Genomic DNA, 18873 nt, shown 5'->3' with positions numbered 1-18873 from the left:
CACGCGAAAATTGGGTGTAGAGCAAAAATTATTGACAAAGCTACCTCCAACTCTTTCTTTTTTTGCCCTCGCCTCTAGTCTTGCATGAGATGACTAAACTTGTTCACGTTTTACTACAGAAACGCTTGCTATATGGGTTAATGGTAAGGTTGCATCTTAATCAAGAGATAATCTCTTGTCTTAATGCATTGGCAGTCAAAAGCACTGCTACAAAAAAAAAATGGATTTTTTTGGTCCTCTTCATTGCTTCTGAAGTATCGATATTTATAACGAAAGCTGTAACAAGAAGCCCTAGCAAACCGAGACGTTATTTATTACGTTTTTTGTTAAAAAGAAAATAAAGTAAAACTGCTTATTGAACCCAAAAAAGACTCTGTATCTAAAAGAATGTGACATTCCCCACGCCATATACATTGCATGTAAAATACAATTTGTGTCAGTTTGTAAAAGGTCCAGTGCAATCATGCGAAATAAATTTCCGTTGTGAAATATCAGAGAAAAAATCAAAAATTATACGAGTTTCCCTTTTTCCATTCTTCTGTTGCATTTGCCCTTCCTTACTATCCCTGTAAATGTACTTTGTTTTGTGATTTACAGCGTGATACCTCTTTTACTGGTTTTTGTTTCTCTAGTTAAGCATACATCTGGTTACATTCTGTGGAATAAAACTTCATGGAAGAAAAATTTCCAGCCTCCCAAAGTCCTTCTAGCAAAGAGCTAGTTTTACTACATTCCATCTAATTGATTAGGGTTGAACTCTTAAAATGTACGTCGCTATTTCGTAACGTGATACTGAACTTGGGCTACTTGTCGCTTAATATGCGTTACACTTTGAACCAAAAATAGATAACGTATTAAACCAAAGTGGCTGTGAGCCACTGAACTCAAGTAATGAATTACTCCAGCATCATCGAGTCTGTTAAATGGCACCACAGTCAAACGCCTAAACAGATCCATGAATGTGAAACATTTCCATCCAAACAATTCACTTGGTGAGTAAATCATGTCACCTTCACTTGAATAAGCTCAGCAATGACGTATTTTCAGGAACAACTTGGTTAACTGTTTGTTCTTGGAACTCACTTGGGTCTGCTGTTCTAATCACTGAGCGTTTCTGTACAAACCTTTATCAACAATACTTTATATCCAAAAACTTAACCAAAAGGTAGTGTTTGCCTTTCCGATGTTTGTGTTTCAGGAATTTGAGTAGCATTTCGATCAGTTTTGAACACAAAATATGCCATTTAGCCCACTGATCAGTCTTGAATTGGTTTATCAGTGGGAAAAAAAAATATACACTGTCAACTGTATAAACGATCCATGAATAAGAAACTTTGCCACTGAAACAAATTACTTAATAAATAAATGGTACCGCATGGTGCAGTCAACTGTGAACCCTTCATATACTGGTCAGCGGATTGGCAAACTGTCCAACAGGAATCGAAGGATCGATTAATGACTATGTCATTATCCGAGTTAAAAATGTGACGCTACCCATGATATATTTGTTACACTTATAATGTGATTTGTGTCCATTATTGAGTTTCAAAAGGTCGAGTACAAACATGAAAAATAAATTTCTATTGTTCAGACGATCTGTTCCTTAAACTCAGAGAAATAATCAAATACAAGTTTTACTTTTCTGTTTTCTGTTGCATCACCCCTTTTTTAGTATCCAGTTGTATTTTGTTTTGTAATTTACAGAACTATTTCTTTTGCTGCCTTTTTTCTCTCTAAGCGTACTTGCTTCAAGAAACAAGACAACAATACACACATTATTGTCTGCTTCAATCCAACAGGTTATACACAGTTCTAAATAAAGCTGCTGCAAAGAATAATGCGTATTCGCTCATTTGAACACAAAATCTGTTTTCATTCAAGAATACCAAAAACATTCAGTATATGTAATGCCTACCACAACCTGACTTTCTAAGGAACAGCTAGGGAACAGAATTCCTTACTTCAAAGCACCACCATTGAAACAACAAGACGGACATTATTGTCAGCTTTATTCCAACATCTTAAGGATGTTCACGCAAAAATTTTCCAAGTGAACGTTGATTTTTTTCTGAGACTTTTACCACTGTACGATGATGAGTTAATTATGTCAGAAATGTAAAAAAATGGGGGGTCACCGACTTCGTTTTGGAGAGAACATACCCGGAAGAACACCCTAAATCTGAAAAAAATGGGCTTCATTAGTGAATAAGGCCACAGTGTCTGTAAGCCCATAAATATTGCAATTAGATCTTTGAAGAGAAATGTTCTCTGCCAAACATTGTTTACGTGGACCTATTAAGTGAATTTAGTCACCTGGTGAGGTTCCTTAAAGAACAAGTTCACATTTAGCGACCATAGTTTCACGCGCCTTGCAACCGCAAGATGGCAGGATTAGATGTCCCGTGGACAGAAATTTTTTGTTCATTTTTGGACAATGTGAAGATAATTGTAAATAAAATCTGTTTCTGGAAAGAAAAGTAGGGGCCATAGAACATCCAAGATCGTTAAATCCAGGCCAAGCTCTAGCAATGGCCATCTGCCTTATCATTGCTTATTTTGATGTGAAGTATATATGAAATAATTCATATTTGAACTGCGGTTGTAGATGAAAGTGAAGAATGATCATCGCAGTAAATTTTCCAATTTAAGCAATTGGAAAGAAGAAGCCTGAAAAAAACAGGGCTTCAAAGGGGTTTGAACCCGTGACCTGTACAATACCCATGCGATGCTCTACCAACTGAGCTATGAAGCCACACATTGGGAGTGAGGTCAATTAATTGAGTTCATATCTTCCCGTGAGGAGTGAAATAATGTGAAGTATATATGAAATAATTCATATTTGAATATTGATCATTCTTCACTTTCATCTACAACCACAGTTCAATTATGAATTATTTCATACATACTTCACATCATTTCACTCCTCACGGGAAGATATAAACTCAATTAATACCTCGTTCCCAATGTGTGGCTTCAAAGCTCAGTTGGTAGAGCATCGAACCAGTACCGCGGAGGTCACAGGTTCGACTCACGTTGAAGCCCTGATTTTTTCAGGCTTCTTCTTTCCAATTGCTTAAATTGGAAAATTTACTACAAAATACTGAAATTCAAACCCATAACAATACTTCTGAATGCCCATGAATTTGGCATTCTGAAGCAAAAATGGAGTGTATAACCCTAGAGATGCTAGGACACATGCATCTTACATGTTGGGTTCTACCACTGGGAAAAGCACTCAACATTTGTGTGCGATCCCGTATGAAATGTATTTTCCACCTAATGTATAGTCGACACGAACACTAACTAATCTGTGCATGCATTCAGAGCAGTTTGGTTTTGTTCTTAAGACAATAGTACCACAAGAAGAGCAAGAGGTTTTCTGAAACAAAATTAATATATAGCTTTGATGTTATCACCACCTTGAGGTAGGTGTACCACGTTTTACATAGTGCACACAGATATCTAACCCACCTCACCCCCTTGCCACAACACTAATTAATTAATTGAAATTAATCATTTAAACGTACATTAAAGTTTACACCTTAGTGCCTCAGTATTTTGATTTAGCATCTTAGTGCCTTAGTACTTAGCACCTTAGTATCTTAGGCCTTAGTATCCTAATGTCTTAGTGACTTAGTGCCTAAGTTCCATAGTGCCTTAGCAAGTGGCAGCCCCGAAAACACAATAGTGCATCATATACTAACTAGTGAGACAATCTCAGATAGTGTAGAGCGCAATTGATAGCTCTGGCACGGTAGTCCCATAAGTACTCACGCCTGCTTGGTTCACTTCCGGTTTGTATCTACCTGGGTAGTCTGCTAGGGCTTTTCCCCTTAGCAGTGTGTATGTTTCCAGGTTGTGTTTTCATTCAAGGTCCAAAAATTACTTACAATTACTGTTTGTCATGGCAGCTTTTAAATTTTACTCTGGTGTTTTACGATGACAAAAACATGACAAATTCGCTCTTTGTGCCAACTTTGTAACTTGATACTTTTGTTTTCCTTGCAAAGGTATTTAACATGAAACCCTTGTTTTCCCGCAAGATGTGCTTGTTTTTAGGGGATAACTGAAAGAAAGTTAAATATCTGACGAAGAAATGGAAGAGAAACGATTTTGTTTTTTCTAAAAATGCAAATTTTTTTATCACCGATGAAGAACTAATTTAATTATCAGATAGTCACGGAATACCACTTTCTTTTTCTGTTGCCACCTTTGTTGTTAACAATAAAACAATTCAAAATTGATTCACAAGAATAGTGATTGATACAAATGAGTGGCGTTTCAATGAGAAGTATTGAAGGTAAACAGTGCTACTTGGCCGATATTATCCTGCATCGGTGAACAAGTGTCCTCAAAGACTGATTAAATTAATTTTCACTTTTATTAGGTGCCACGGAGTCTGCAGCAATATTTGAGCACTTTCCTGGTTTCTTTTCTCACAAATTTACAATTTGCAGAACATTGAAGCAACTAACTTGGGAACCTTTTGGTCTCTCTTACGGATGCAATTAAGGCATGAAATAAACAAGCCACTAAGGAGAAACTATACATTTTCCTTCTTTATTTAAACCCTGACAAACATACTTTTGTAGTTTGAAAACAGCAGATGATATCTGTTGAACCGACCCGTGGCTGTGGTTAATTCTACAAGATATGTTTCACTTTTGCACCAAAAAGGGACAAGTGGTGCTACCTGACATCACAAAACATAAAATACCGCATGGAAACATAGTGAATAACACTAACGATGCTAGAACGCATGCATCTTACATGTTGAGTTCTACCATAAGGAAATCCACTCAAAATTTGTGCGTGACTCCGTTTGCAATGTACCCTCCACGTAATATAGATGCCATGAACGCTAACTAATCTGCGCATGCATTTAGAGCAAATTGGTTTTGTTCCAAAGAGAATGGTACCACAAGGAGAGCAAGGGGTTACCTGAAACAAATAAACAGCTTTGTGATGTTCATGCTCAACTGATGTAGATGGAACATGTTTTACTTAGGGTACACATGGACCTTTCCCACTCCACCTCACCCCCACTACTTCCTTGCCTCTAGACTAATCAATTAACTGAAATTAATTAATTAAACAAACATTACAGTTTACACCTTAGCGCCATAGGGCCTTAGTACCTTAGCGGCAGGCAGTCCCCAAACCATCTCAATAGTGCACTCTGCACTAAACATGGATCATTGGATAATGCAATTGGAGTGTTTTCACTGGTTTTACCACCATGGGTTATGAACCATTATAACATGCTCTACAAATATGCTAAGCGTGTGCATGATTTTTGGGGCGTTTTTATTCTTATTTAAGTTTAGTTTTTTTATATTTTGGGGGCGTTTTAAATAAAACAATTATTCCATTTTGCGCTTGTTGGATATGAGATGATCATAACCAACTTGGCCCTATGTGCCTCGTTGGCTTTGTACCATTCCAACAAGTGCAAAATGGAATAATTAAACAATACTGGGAAAATATCAGTCCGAGGTCTGGACAGTACAGACCGAGCACAGCGAGGTCCGCACATAAAAGACTGAGGGTCAATATTTTCCTAGTATGGTCCCGAGCAAGCTTGGTTAGAGATTCATTACACGACTGAAAATGAAAAAAAAAATACCATGACCATGGAAAAAAAGTTGAAAACTTCAAGGGAACAATAGCATCACGCACAGTTTCTAAAAATAGATTACATCACCAGAGACCCCCCAATTGACTCAGACAAGAATTACAGTCCGGTAGAAGGTTTTGTATGAGTGTGTTGTCTTCTAGACCATAAAATCAGGTAAAAAAAGAAGGATTGGTGGTCTAGGTTATTGATTAGCTTAAATAATGTTAGAACACAAACACTGCTCCAGTGGGTAATGTAAAACGGATTCAAGGTGTCCAAAATAGAGCCTAAATGTCCCAAATTGAGAACTGCAGTTGCGACTAGCCAATCACAATACTTATCCATTGTTAATCCTGGTCTTGAAGAGAAGACTTATCAGCTGTGTATTGCCAGAAATTCCCAAATTTGACAACCTGAACAGTCTTTTTCCACAGCCTTTTTGTTTTGACTAAGTTAATACTACTGAGCGCAAGAAGGAAAAGTATTTACCTGGTAAATCAATGTCTTCATCATTATCACTGGAGTTAAAATCGGCTGTGTTGTCATCCTGAAAAACATGGGAACCAGACTGGTGGTTGACATATACATTTGAGAAAAGTTGTCTCACCTCATTAACACATTTCATTTCATGTAACAAACCCTCATTCTAAACATATATGCCAACAAAGTGGCCATCCTCTGTAAAAGTAGGGTCACATGTTACAAACACGGTTATTGTTAGGTATCAGAAAGGGTGTTCCAAACTCCCTTCTGGATTACCACTCTGTTTGCTAAAAAATCTCCCTGCCTCCACCCCAAGCAACAGATATATGCTACATTCACATAGATGGAACTTAACTTGTCATTATGTCTCCTGCACAACAATCTTACCTGGTACGAGGCCACCTGGGCTTTAAGAGTCTCTATTTCTTCCTAAAATTAATAACAAGTATGAAACAGTTATCACTGTTAGCCTTCTTGTACCTCAAGTCAGCTGTGAAATAACTTACACAAAGTGTTAAATATTCTTGTTTTGTTTTAAGAAAGCAAAGTCCAAACATTATGATACCAGTTGGCTTACTACTTCATTTTTGTGCCTTAAATTAAGCAAAAACAAGGTAAATCAAGCTAAACACCAAACTATATTGATGAAGAAGGACACTAAAACCTGCAAGATTTCCTCCCTTTGCAAAGAGACTGTGGTAGATTTTTGTAATATTCAGGATACAAGGAAGAAAGTTACTAGCACAGAATTCAAAACCACATCTATAATGTTACTAATGGATTTACGTTTGATACTATTTGCAGTTAATCCAAAAAAGAAAAATATCCTGTCCCAGAATATTGCAAAGTTCAAAAATACCAAATTGAAAAAAATGATATCGCACATGTAAGGATATCATTTTTATCTACACGTGATATCATTTTGATATCATTTTGAAGTTATTAAGTTTTGTTGTAAAGAAACCTCTAGTCAGGATGTCGGGACTATGTCTTCAGTAGTTGGTTGGGTGGAAGATGTGTGTCTCTCAGAGCAATCAGATTAAAGCTACTGAAACAGGCGAGGATGTTACCTTGAGGTGGAACTACCCAGCACTGACAAGTTTTGGCGAAGTGGTGCTTCCAACAGTCAGGAGACTGACAAATCACTAGTTTCCCTGGGAGTTTCTCTGCATTATCACCGAGTTGTTCCACATTGTTTTACGCTAGATTACGATCAATGGAACTGAAACTATGATCCAATATATTTTTTTGGAGGAAAGGTGTTTTCAAATGTAATAATATGGATTTATACTGTGGAAATACGAACAGAAATCAGTGCAATCAGCAAAAATATCATCTTGAGGTGAAACTTGTCAGTGCTAAGGTTGGGGCGAAGAGTTAGTGGGTACTTTTCTGTTGATAGTAATCAAAGTATCTTTGTTTTTTACCACTTTATATAAATAATTTGTGTATATTCTCTGCAGTTTCTTCAATGTTAAATGTTTAATTGTGCGAAGTCGTGCGGTTGAAGTTATTGTTTATGACGAATTGAAGCTATGCTTTTTTGCAAGCAGTCATAATGTAAGCTTATTTGTTACCTCTTCGCATATAATATTAAATTATTTTTTAGTTTCTACAATGTCAAATCTTAAACTCTGTGAAGTATCAGAGCGGTACAAAAGTTACGAACGTTTTCAAGTCTAATGACGACAACTAGTTATGAATAAGACCACTGAGGTTCAAAACTTGTTTTTGTTGCCAGCAAAAGTAACAAGCTAATTTAATTTTAGGTACAAATGGTAACTTGACACTTGTTTTTTCAGGGATGAGTTCTTACAATAAGAACTGATGAATCAGTGATTCTTGTTATGTGTGTTTCTCGGAGCATTTTGATATGTAACTTGTAGCAATAAGTATTCTAATAAAGGGAATTTCAAAACATTCCCATTTAAAGGTTTTGAATTTTAGTATGGAAATTGTGCAAACTTTTCTGAAGACTCCATGGCGGCAAGTTAACCAAATCAGCCTTGGAGGCCAGCCAACTGGAAACTTAAAATGGCTCCTTGCACAACCTCTGGGGCATGGGACATTTTGAATTAACCGTCTTGGCTGAAAATTAGCCCTGCACCTAGGCTCTAGGTGTAGGGGGAGGGAGCCAAGCATGCTGATATGTATTACACATGGCTCTCTACTAACTGAACCTCTGGCACTTCACACACACATTACACCTAACAAAACAAAGTATCCACTGACCATAGTATCACATGACCATATCGCGGACTCAAGTTTAGAGCTCATTGAGATCATGTGTTTTTTTTAATTTGACTGCTGACTAAGTGTTGATTTTCGATTGGATCGCAGGTTCATGTCAGGTTAACTTATTGTAATCAGGGTCTACTTAATAAAGTGTATTATCGTTTGTCTCACGATGTAGTCACTTGAGATGTAGATCGCGACGTTTCGACTGCTTACTGCTAGTCTTCTTCAGGCGATAAGGTCGACTGATTGCACGGCATCATTTATATCACAAAGGTTGGCTGTGATTGGTGCATTTCGATCCTCCTATTGTTCCATTATTCCGGCGAGTAGCTGTTCCCTCAGTGGTCCGCTGTTGTACCGTTCTCCTGTTGTTGTGTTTCTTGATCGTGGGTATCCATGCTTCAGGAATTTCGATTCCACTATCCCTGTTGATGTTGTTAGGGTGAAGTCTTATGTGAATAGCTTCCTTCACCCTACGTGTGTACCAGTGAGGATCTCGATCAATAAACTTGACCTCATTCCAGATAGGATAGTGGCCGGTCTCGTGGGTGTGTTCAGAAACGGCGGAGGTCTGGGTTCGGGTGAGTCGTATATCCCTGTCGTGTTCTTTGATCCTCTCCTGCATAGATCTCCCTGTTTCCCCGATGTAGACTTTGCTGCACTCATAAGGAATCCTGTAGACAACACCATCTTGTTTAGCCGGGTTGATGGTGTCCTTTGGTCGCACTAAGTGTGACCGAAGTGTCGTGTCGGACTTAAAGACGGTGCGAATGCCTTGTTGTTCTAGGCAGCGGCTGAGAGACTCCGAAACTCCTTGGACATAAGGTAAAATGGCGGTGGATTTAAATTCCGCGACAGGCTCTCTTCTTGGGGTTGTTCGCGCCTTTGTGATCTTCTGTACAAAAGAGGAGGGATATCCGTTAGAAACAAGTACAGATGACAGATGTTTCTTCTCTCCAGCGATTACTGATGGTTTGGTGACGAGACGTTTAGCCCGGTCGTACAGACACTTCACAATACCGCGCTTTACTGAACGAGGGTGGTGTGAATCATACGCTAGGTACTGATCAGTATGTGTTGGTTTCCTGTAGACACTGGTGGTAAGGCAGCCATCAGGTTCTCTGTAAACTGACGTGTCAAGAAAGGCGATCTTGTTGTTGTTCTCGATCTCCATGGTGAAACGGATTGATGGTTGTTGACTGTTCAGGTGTTGCACGAAGACGTCAACTCTATCCCGATCCAGGATGGTGAAAGTATCATCTACGTAGCGTTTCCAGATCTTAGGCTTGCAAGGTGCGGACTCTATTGCTTGTTCTTCAAATATCTCCATATAGAGATTAGCAATAACCGCGGATACAGGGCTCCCCATGGCTGTGCCGTCTCGTTCGTAAATCGATCCGTTGTACTGGAAGTACGTAGATCTTAATACGAAATTCAAGAGGTCCGCGATTTGAACTGGTGTAAGTGTCGTGCGGTCAGCCAGGCCTGCGTCGTTCTCCATTTTTTGTAGCGCGGCTTGTACGGCGCCCTCGATCGGTACGTTGGTAAACAGTGACTCTACGTCGAAGGACACCATGATCTCGTGGTCCTGGATCTCTTCACTGGCGATGGTGGAGGCGAAGTCAGTCGAGTTCTTCACTGTGAAGTTCGAGTTACCTGCAAGAGGAGATAATACGTTAGCCAAGAAAGCAGACAGGTCGTATGCAAAGGTGTTGACACACGACACAATTGGCCTAAGCGGTGTGTCGGCCTTGTGGATCTTCAGCAAACCATAGATCCTAGGTGGTTGTTTGTGTCGAGGTCTGATCTTATTATAAACCGCCTCTGATATGTGTCCACTCCGTTTCAGGGTTAGCAGCTTCTCAGATAGCTTCCGGGTCAAGCGGTCTGTCGGATCTTTGTTGAGCAGCTGGTACGGTCCGGAATCAATTAGCGCTGACATTTTTGTGTGGTATGCGTCAGCGTCCAGGATTACGCTAGCGCGTCCTTTGTCGGCCGGAAGGACCATGATTGAGTTGTCCTCTTTTAAGCTTTTAAGAGCCTCCTGCTGTTCCTTCGTGATGTTGGGCGTGGGTGGTTGTGCCTGTTGAAGGATGGTGTTGACGGATCTCCTGACTGTGTCTGCTCGCTCCGCATCTAGTGGCCTGACTGCTGACTCAATGTTGGCGATGATCTCGGTGGCTGGGACGCTCATAGGAGTCACGGCGAAATTTAGACCTTTCTTCAGTAGGGACACCTCAGCTTCGTTAAGGGTCCTGGATGACAAGTTGATAACCCACTTTGTTTTGTCAACAAAAGTTGTAGGAGAAACAGAAGACTGTTTCTCTCGCAAAAGTTTCTCAAACTTGCGCTGTTGACGTTCTTTGGTGGTATTAAAGACTCGCTGGGTAGTGGATTTAACCTTGTCGAGTACCTCTGCAGCGTCATCCGCAGAAAGAGCAGATGTTATGCTCTGTGCTGTTGATTCGGCTTCTTTCCTCGTATCTGCCTTGGCTCTCTGCGTCAGTCTGATTCTTTCCCTCAGGAATCTCATGGATGCTAGTTCAGCGACTCTGCGTGCGCCTCTGGTGGGAACTGGCGGCCGAACTTGCAGATCTCTTGGAACAATGTGGTTCTTAATACACCTTGTGAGAAAGGTGAGATGGTTGGTATAGCGTGCGAGCTTGCGAGAGCAACGCTCATGTCGACGAATCAACCTTAGGGCTGTGCGCCCATATTTCTGGTCAATGTCGCTGACTACATCGTGAGACAAACGATAATACACTTTATTATTGCATCTACCACGATGAATAACAACAACCTTTTCCTCGACAGGGTCTACTTGTTTGAAAGGTGGTTAATGCTAACCAGGATAAAAAGTTAGCCCAAGTATAAACTTTTCTCGAATAATTTAAATGTTTTAACTGCTTAGGTTTTATGTAGTTTGAGATTATGCAAACTCAAAACAGAAGGCCGAATAATATAAACAGAAAACCTCACCAGAAAGTTACAAAATTCATATCAAAATTCTTGCTTATCTTGGGTTAGCTTAATAGGGCTTTAAACAATGTGGCCCAGGAGCTCCGCTTTTAGGCTTGGCTAAAACTATATATTTTGCCAAAAGGAAATTACATGGTCGCTTAGAGATAAAAAATTTCTTTTCTTGTGTTGAAATATATTTCAACACTTGAAGAGAAATTTTTTATCTCTGCATGTCCATGTAATATCCTCAATATCTTGAAGCTCTAAAGGTATGCAATGAATTTGTAAATGTCAATTTATGGACAAAATGTCTCTGTGATTCAAGGAAGATTGTCTGATTTACTATTGCACTGAGGAAATACACTAACAGAATGTCCAGAAAGTCATATATGGCTTACCCAATAACTGCGCAATACAAATTAAAAGCATTGTAAGATATCTACATAAAAACAAATTGCCTACCTCTGCTTCAGTTCTGGACTCTAGCTCCATTGTTAAATTGTGTCTAAGGCCTTCAACCTATTCAGGTGGGATAAATATTTGAACATTAAGGCTGTTCTTGACAGGTATCCTTTGATCTGAAGGCCATTTTTGTACATAAGAGAACATGACAAGGAAATATCAGATGTTATTAAAAATACGCACCATACAGGCGCATGTGACTACTGCTTCATTAAAGGTGAAAATGCAAAAAGTAGAATTGTCCTATATATACAGTTATGTGGATAAGAATGCATGCAAATAGTTAGATGATGAAAATTGGTGATGAGAAGCATTATTAAATGTTTATGAGCCATTGTTAAAGAATGTTTGAATTTGTCCAAACTGAGGAAAAGCAAAATGGTTCTTAAGCCATTTTCAGTATACCAAAATTCTAACATGGCTACGAGGCTTAGGGGAATAAAACAAAAGAAATTAATTATTCATCCCTCGACCTTGATAGAGCGGTTTTCAATTGAGTGTCGAAAGTAATTAGACAATTACTTTGGTTTTGGTTTTGGTTTTACTACGGCTTGAGATTGGCTGAGTAGTCTAATTGCTAAGTAATTGGTTTGGTTTTGGTTTTACGACACTCAACTGAAAACCGCTCTATGATTTCTTTAGTTGTATTCCCCCAAGCCTTGACCTTACAATAGTAACACATCAAAAATGGTGGGTGTTGCCATTATAACGGTTAAGTGTAAAATTATCAGCAGTGCATGGTGTATGGTGTATGAAAGGTAATCAGTAAACAGACATGATTGGACAATCAAAAACAGTTTTTCTTATTTTAATGAACTAATGAAACAAGATTTATGGTAAACAACACAACAAGAATGGCACAAACCATAGCAACAATTCTGGGGTTGCTTGAGAGTACCTGCATTATGGCAGAAGTAAAGGCAAACTTTTGCAACAGCTGGCACTATAGGGATCATTGAGTGAGTGAGTAAAGGCAAGCACTCTGGGCAGGTACCTCATTGTGATTACCAGTACAAGTACTTTTTTGACTAAAATAGTGACAACAGTCACATCCGTGAGTAAGAGTAACAAGAGTATTGAGGCCGTGAGGTACAAAGCAGCACTCTACTGATGTCCCACCATTCCTCCTTCCTAAATCCCTCAATAAGTTGTTTTGCTAAAGTCAACCATTTTAATTACTTCTCTCAATTCTCAAATTTCAGGGGTATGCGTTATTGATTCTGTAAACCCAAGTAACCAGCCACACCCTCTTGAAGACTCCTGGATCTGCCCCTGCAATTTAATTACAGAACAGCTTTGTCAGATCTATTTATAAGAAGTTGTTATATCCTTAATATGTATATCTATTAGTAACAAAACATATTGAATGCATTGTTAAACAATTCAAATATTTAGTGGTTTTTGTTTTGTTTTTCAGACTATTAACAAAGTGAACAGATAAAAAAATGGATCATGTGTTGTACTAAAGGCATCAGTGGTTGAGTGTTGACCAATGTCCTCAATCAACCTGCGATCGACATGCAGTCAAAATCTTGATTGACACTCAATCAACATCCCAATCGATACTCAGTCGACACTTAATCAATACTTGATTAACATCTCAATTGACACTCTATTGACACTTGTGTAAGACGGCCAAAACGGTTGACATAGCAACGACAGATACAAGTGTACGATTTACGAGTTTATTGACAAAAATAGCGGAGACAATAACAACGGGAACAAAATAAACGGGAACGAGTAACACTGAAATACAATAAACGATTACTAAAATAAGCTTAATGCTAATAAAGAGTAAAATAATTGCAAAAGGAAGATTGCATGACAAAAATAAAGAAACAGGAAATTGTGTGACAAAAACTGTCAACATTTGTAGAGTATTACATGAAATACAGAACTAAAAAAGGTTCAAGTTACAGGATTACACAATAGTGCTAAGCTGTGTACAAGCTAGTCACACAAGTAATTACAGTGATAAAAACATGCTACAAAACGTGTAAAGGAACAGAAATGATTTTGGATTTGTGCAAACAATCACAAGTAATCAACAAGGATAATACAATAAGCGAATAATACAATATTTACTAGTTAACAAATAAAGAAGCCTCGACTGTGCTCTGTTCTGTTGTAAAGCACGCATGAAGCAGAAGAGCACGAAAGAAGTGTTGGGGAAAACATGAAACAAAGTCGAGTGTTTTTCTTCACTTCTTGAGTGCTCTACCGCTTCCTAAGTGCTTTACAACAGAACAGAGCACAGTCGAGGCTTCTTTATTTGTTTTATGATAAAGAATCCGATAATTTCCCCGTGCATTCGGCTGAATTTTCAAACCAAACTTTATTTTTCAAACAAGTAAAAGTGGTGTCGGCTGTGCTCTGTTCTCTGATAAAGCACGCTAAAATAAGCCAATCACAATCCTTGTTAGAATTGTTCAAATAATTTGATTGGCTAACGAAGCTACAGCTGTCAATCACAAACTGGACTTCAGCTAAGCTTTCAGTTTCGAGTGGTTTCGAGCGGCTTTCAAGAGAAGAACGATGCCTTCAAAGTTCACTTTTTAGTTAATTTTCAAATAAGACTCTAAAGGCAGGCAAAGGTTTGTAGTCCATAGGAATCCCGCCGTATTGTGGCTCATGAAAATGTGCACTTTTCCAATGGAAATTACGGAACCAGGAGCTCAAAGCCTGCAGATGAAAATGCGAAATGCAGAGTTGAATTTGAAAGGAGCTACAGTTATTTAAGCTTAAGGCTTGCAGCTGCTTGCAGAAAGATTGCCCGAACTAGCGTAAAAGTTAGACAGACTAAATTGCATCCACTGGTTCTACTCAGACCACAGAGGAGAATATCTAGAGCAAGCTTTGAGCTGACCGCATGTCGGTTCACTTCACTGAGAAGACCAGAGAACGAGCTAGCATTACTACACTGCATGTACATGTATGTTGTTTTGACTAATTGAGCATTTTTACAAAAATAAAGCTTCTCATCATAAACAGAGACAGCTCAATTGTTGTTTTCTGTCATTGCTTTGCTTCTTAAGTATAATTTCCGCCTTCGTAACAAATATAATGTTGTTTATCGAAGCACTGGTTAGGTTGAGAATTTGTTTATTTCGCTGCATATTTTGTCAGCGGGAATCTAGCAAAACTTGTCATTTTAGTACAGTTTTCACACTACTGTTGCTAAGAATGGTCTCCGTGAGCCATATTTACTGTAGACATAGAGCTCGTTTCCATTGCATTTGTCTGAATCACAGGGGATGTTTAATTTGGGCCAAATTTGTCAAAATTCCGAAGCAAAAATTTGAAAGCCAGCTTACTGTCATCAACCCGTGCTCTGTTCTCTGATAAAGCACGCAGTTTCAGCCAATCAGAGAGCACGTTATATGAAAACTTTATTATAACAAAAACTATAAAACAAAGGAACAGAGATAAAGTTACATGCTGTGCTGATTAAAGGTCAAGAAAGCTAAAAGAATAATACTAAACAAAAACACAAAACTAGTAAAGACAACTAAAAGCGACTGTTAACTAAGACTAATGAAATAAAAGAAACAAACTAAACCTACAGCCTTAAAGAAAAGTACAAATAAAACAAAATAATGCATTACATACCAAGGGTTATTGAGAATATAGCATTCGAACTAAAGCAGTGCTTGACTTGAGAACTTGAGTATAGTTCAGAATAAACCAACTGAATCAACTGAATTTGCTGAACAAAAGGTTGCCAATTTATAACAGATTTGAGGAAACTGTAGGAATAACTCTAAACCAAGTAAGGCTATGGAGTGTATTTGTTGCCCACAAATACAGGATTTACCTAAGGGAACTAGGGGGTAACTTCTCCTACACAACAGGATTTAGCTAAGAGAAGTGTGTGGGAATGAATCACCAACACATACCAAAATAAGGTGTGTAAAGAAACCAAACTAATGTAGGAAAATAACCCAAATAGTAAGAAGAATAACACAACACTAATAAAAATAGTTTGAAAATTAAAACTGAAAATGAACTAAGTGACTTTGTCACAATTGATCAACAGTCGGTTCATAGTTGCCCAAGTGTCAATTGACTCATATTCATCAATCAAAAATCAGTTGACTATCAACCAACTGTCAACTGAGATGTCGATTGAGTGTCAATGGAGCGTTGATCAAGCATCAATCGAGGGTATTGATCAACACTCAACCACGGGTGCCTTTAGTACACATCCCCAAAAATAATGAACACCAACTTACTACATATGTGAATGTTAGTCCTGCTGTTAAGAGCCAAAAATAACCAGAATTGTTCATTTTGTGATAAAAGCATGAAACTTCCCAGGATTACTAACCTCTATAAGGCAAATATTTTCTGATATGGAGCCATCCCAAATTTTCACCCAGAACCACGCTACACGTATGTCTAAAAATGACATATTAGGCCCCTACATGGGAACAAGGCTGAGTTAAAATGCTTATTTCTATTGCCTTCACCGGAGTTCTTTGCCTAAATTTCTTGCTTTTTAATATAACAGCAACTTATAAAGTATCTGGGAGTCGAAAAATTTGTCATGTGATTAGTTACGTGACCATCATTTTCAATAAACAATAAAATAATACCGAATATTGCATTGATACGATTAATATTTTTTTCTACTCTTCTTTCTCATTGTTCCTCGCAAATAAAAAGAAGTAATCATTTGGAACATTACATACGATTCCTATAAAATACCCTATTTTTGTTAAAACCTGTCAGAGCTAACTTAATATATTTAGAAAAATGACAAATTACAGAATATTAGAAAAACCGTCTAAACAACCTTGACTTTATGAATTCAAAATGTCATGCAATATCATTTCCATGATGTGGCAAAGTATGAAAAAATTTCACCGAAGGAAAGTATAAATATTAAGGAGTTTAGGCCAAAATGAGGAATATAATCTGCCTGTCATTAGATGAGATGCTGCCATGGTAACGGCCTTAATCCAAAACTTGACAACCAAAAAATAAGCCTTATTTTAACAGTACCCACACTGGTAAATCTCTACAGGGAAAACTTTAAGAGAAATTAACTAAGTTTCCTTTTCTGTTCGTGAATACTCCAGGGAGCCACCTTAAGGACGTTCGCACTAATTGTTTCTGTGCATCCTTACTGCGCACGCAAATTCACACACCATGTCATGCATGTGAGTGCACGCTAAGTAATAAAATAAGCAATGATGGGGCAGATGGCCATTGCTATAGCTTTGCCTGGATTTAATGATCTTGGACGTTCAGTGACCCCTACTTTTCTTTCCAGAAACAGATTTTATTTACCATTATCTCCACATCGTCCAAAAATGAACAAAAAAATCAATGTGGGAAGTTAAAAAAATTTCAACTCGGATTTCTGTCCATGGGACATCGGATCCTGCCATCTTGCGGCTGCAAGGCGTGTGAAACTATGATCGCTAAATGCAAACTTGTTCTTTAAGGAACCTCACCAGTGAACTAAATTCACTTAATAGGTCCACTTAAACAATATTTGGCAGAGAACATTTCACTTCAAAGATCTATTTGGAAATGTTCTGGGCTTACAGACACTGTGGCCTCATTCGCTAACGAAGCCCGATTTTTTTAGTTTTAGGGTGTTCTTTCAGGCATGCTCTACCCAAAAGGAAGTCAGTCACCCCCCATTCTTTTTAAATTTCTGACATAACTAGCTTATCATCTGACAGTGGTAAAAGTCTCTGGAAAAAATCAATGTTGGAAAATTTTCGCACGAACATCCTTAAGCCTGGCTTAACGGGACATAACTAATTTCGGTGCGGAACTCATGGGAAAACTCTTGATTGGTCTAAATCGTATTTGACTAATCGCACACAATGGTGCTCCGTTAGTGGCTGTCTCTCTGACTTCACCGCTCTTAAATGTGGTGTGCCACAGGGAACGATCTTTGGTCCTCTTGTATTTCTAATTTATATTTTTAACGATTTGCCTCACTATTTATTGTTCAGCGTACCTAGAATGTATGCTGATGACACCCACATTACTTGTGCTGGTTCTGATTTGCATCTGATTCAGTCTAGTCTATCTCACGACCTTGAAAAGCTAAGCAAATGGCTTGTGCCTTACCTTGAACGCTACAAAAATGGAATTTATGTTGATCGGCTCCAGGCAAAGATTTAGTACTCTATCTGATACACTCGAACTCTCCATTGATAATGTTCCGATTGAACAAGTTTCCTCTGTGAAATCACTCGGAGTATATATCAATGAAAATCTAACGTGGCATTCCCACATTGACAACTGTGTAAATAGATCGCTTAGAACTACAATCGGAGCCATAAAGCGAGTTAAGCCATTTGTACCTCAATCTACCATACTCTGCATATACAACTCACTAGTTCAACCTCACTTTGATTACTGCAGCCTAGTCTGGGGTAATTTTGGCAAAACATTATCTAACAAGGTACAAAAACTACAAAACTGTGTTGCCTGAATAATAACTTCATCGGGCTATGATGCTGATATCGATTCCTTGTTTCACAAACTCAGCTGGAAAGACTTGCAATTTCAACATCAAATTCAGAAAGCCCTAATTAATGGTTTTCAAGTCTTTAAACGGTCTGATTCCCAAATATCTCACTTCTAAATTTGTAACACGAAATGAATCAAATTATGCTCTGAAGTACTCGGTTAACAAACTTGTTGTTCCCTTTCCGAGAACTAATGACATGAAAAAAAGTTTTAGTCACAGCGGCGCAGCCCTTTGCAACAGCTTACCCTGTAACATTAGAGAGTTTGGTTCATTAAATCAATTTAAACGCTTTCTCTATCGTAATTTTTAAACACACGGCATTCGCGGAAATCAGGTTTAGAAGTAGAATATTGTGGTAAGTAATTATGAAATTAACATATGCTTGAAGGCTAATCTTGACTGTACTGGTTTGTGCAATTGTGGTGGAAATTGCAACTAAAAGAACCTTTATTCAGCTGGTGTTTTTAAAAGCAGGCATAAGAACGTTGTAGCCAATGAAAGCTGCTTTTCAAAACGTTTCCTTCAGACCAAAATGTCCAGCAAGTGTTTATTGTAACATACCTGATCTATTCCGGCATATTTGAAAGTTTCAAATGGGAAATAGAAGGTGTCTCAA

The 18873-nt window shown here is 38.3% G+C and overlaps 1 protein-coding gene across 3 annotated transcripts in view; it reads right to left on the bottom strand.

Moving 5' to 3' along the window:
• Window positions 1-18873, bottom strand: part of LOC145479292 (uncharacterized) — an 83549-nt gene that overhangs the window by 26770 nt on the left and 37906 nt on the right. For all 3 annotated transcript variants that reach the window (XM_081457620.1, XM_081457637.1, XM_081457627.1), the window contains 3 exons: window positions 11762-11818; window positions 6488-6529; window positions 6107-6164 (listed from right to left, as the gene is read on the bottom strand). In XM_081457620.1, coding sequence (XP_081313746.1) covers window positions 6107-6164; window positions 6488-6529; window positions 11762-11818 — 157 coding nt within the window. The remainder of the gene's footprint in view (window positions 1-6106; window positions 6165-6487; window positions 6530-11761; window positions 11819-18873) is intronic.

The sequence above is a fragment of the Orbicella franksi genome, chromosome 1 (genome assembly GCF_964199315.1).
Source record: "Orbicella franksi chromosome 1, jaOrbFran1.1, whole genome shotgun sequence".
Taxonomy (NCBI): domain Eukaryota; kingdom Metazoa; phylum Cnidaria; class Anthozoa; order Scleractinia; family Merulinidae; genus Orbicella; species Orbicella franksi.
Note: the sequence above shows the minus strand (reverse complement) of the source record. Positions and strands in the feature narration are given on the sequence as shown.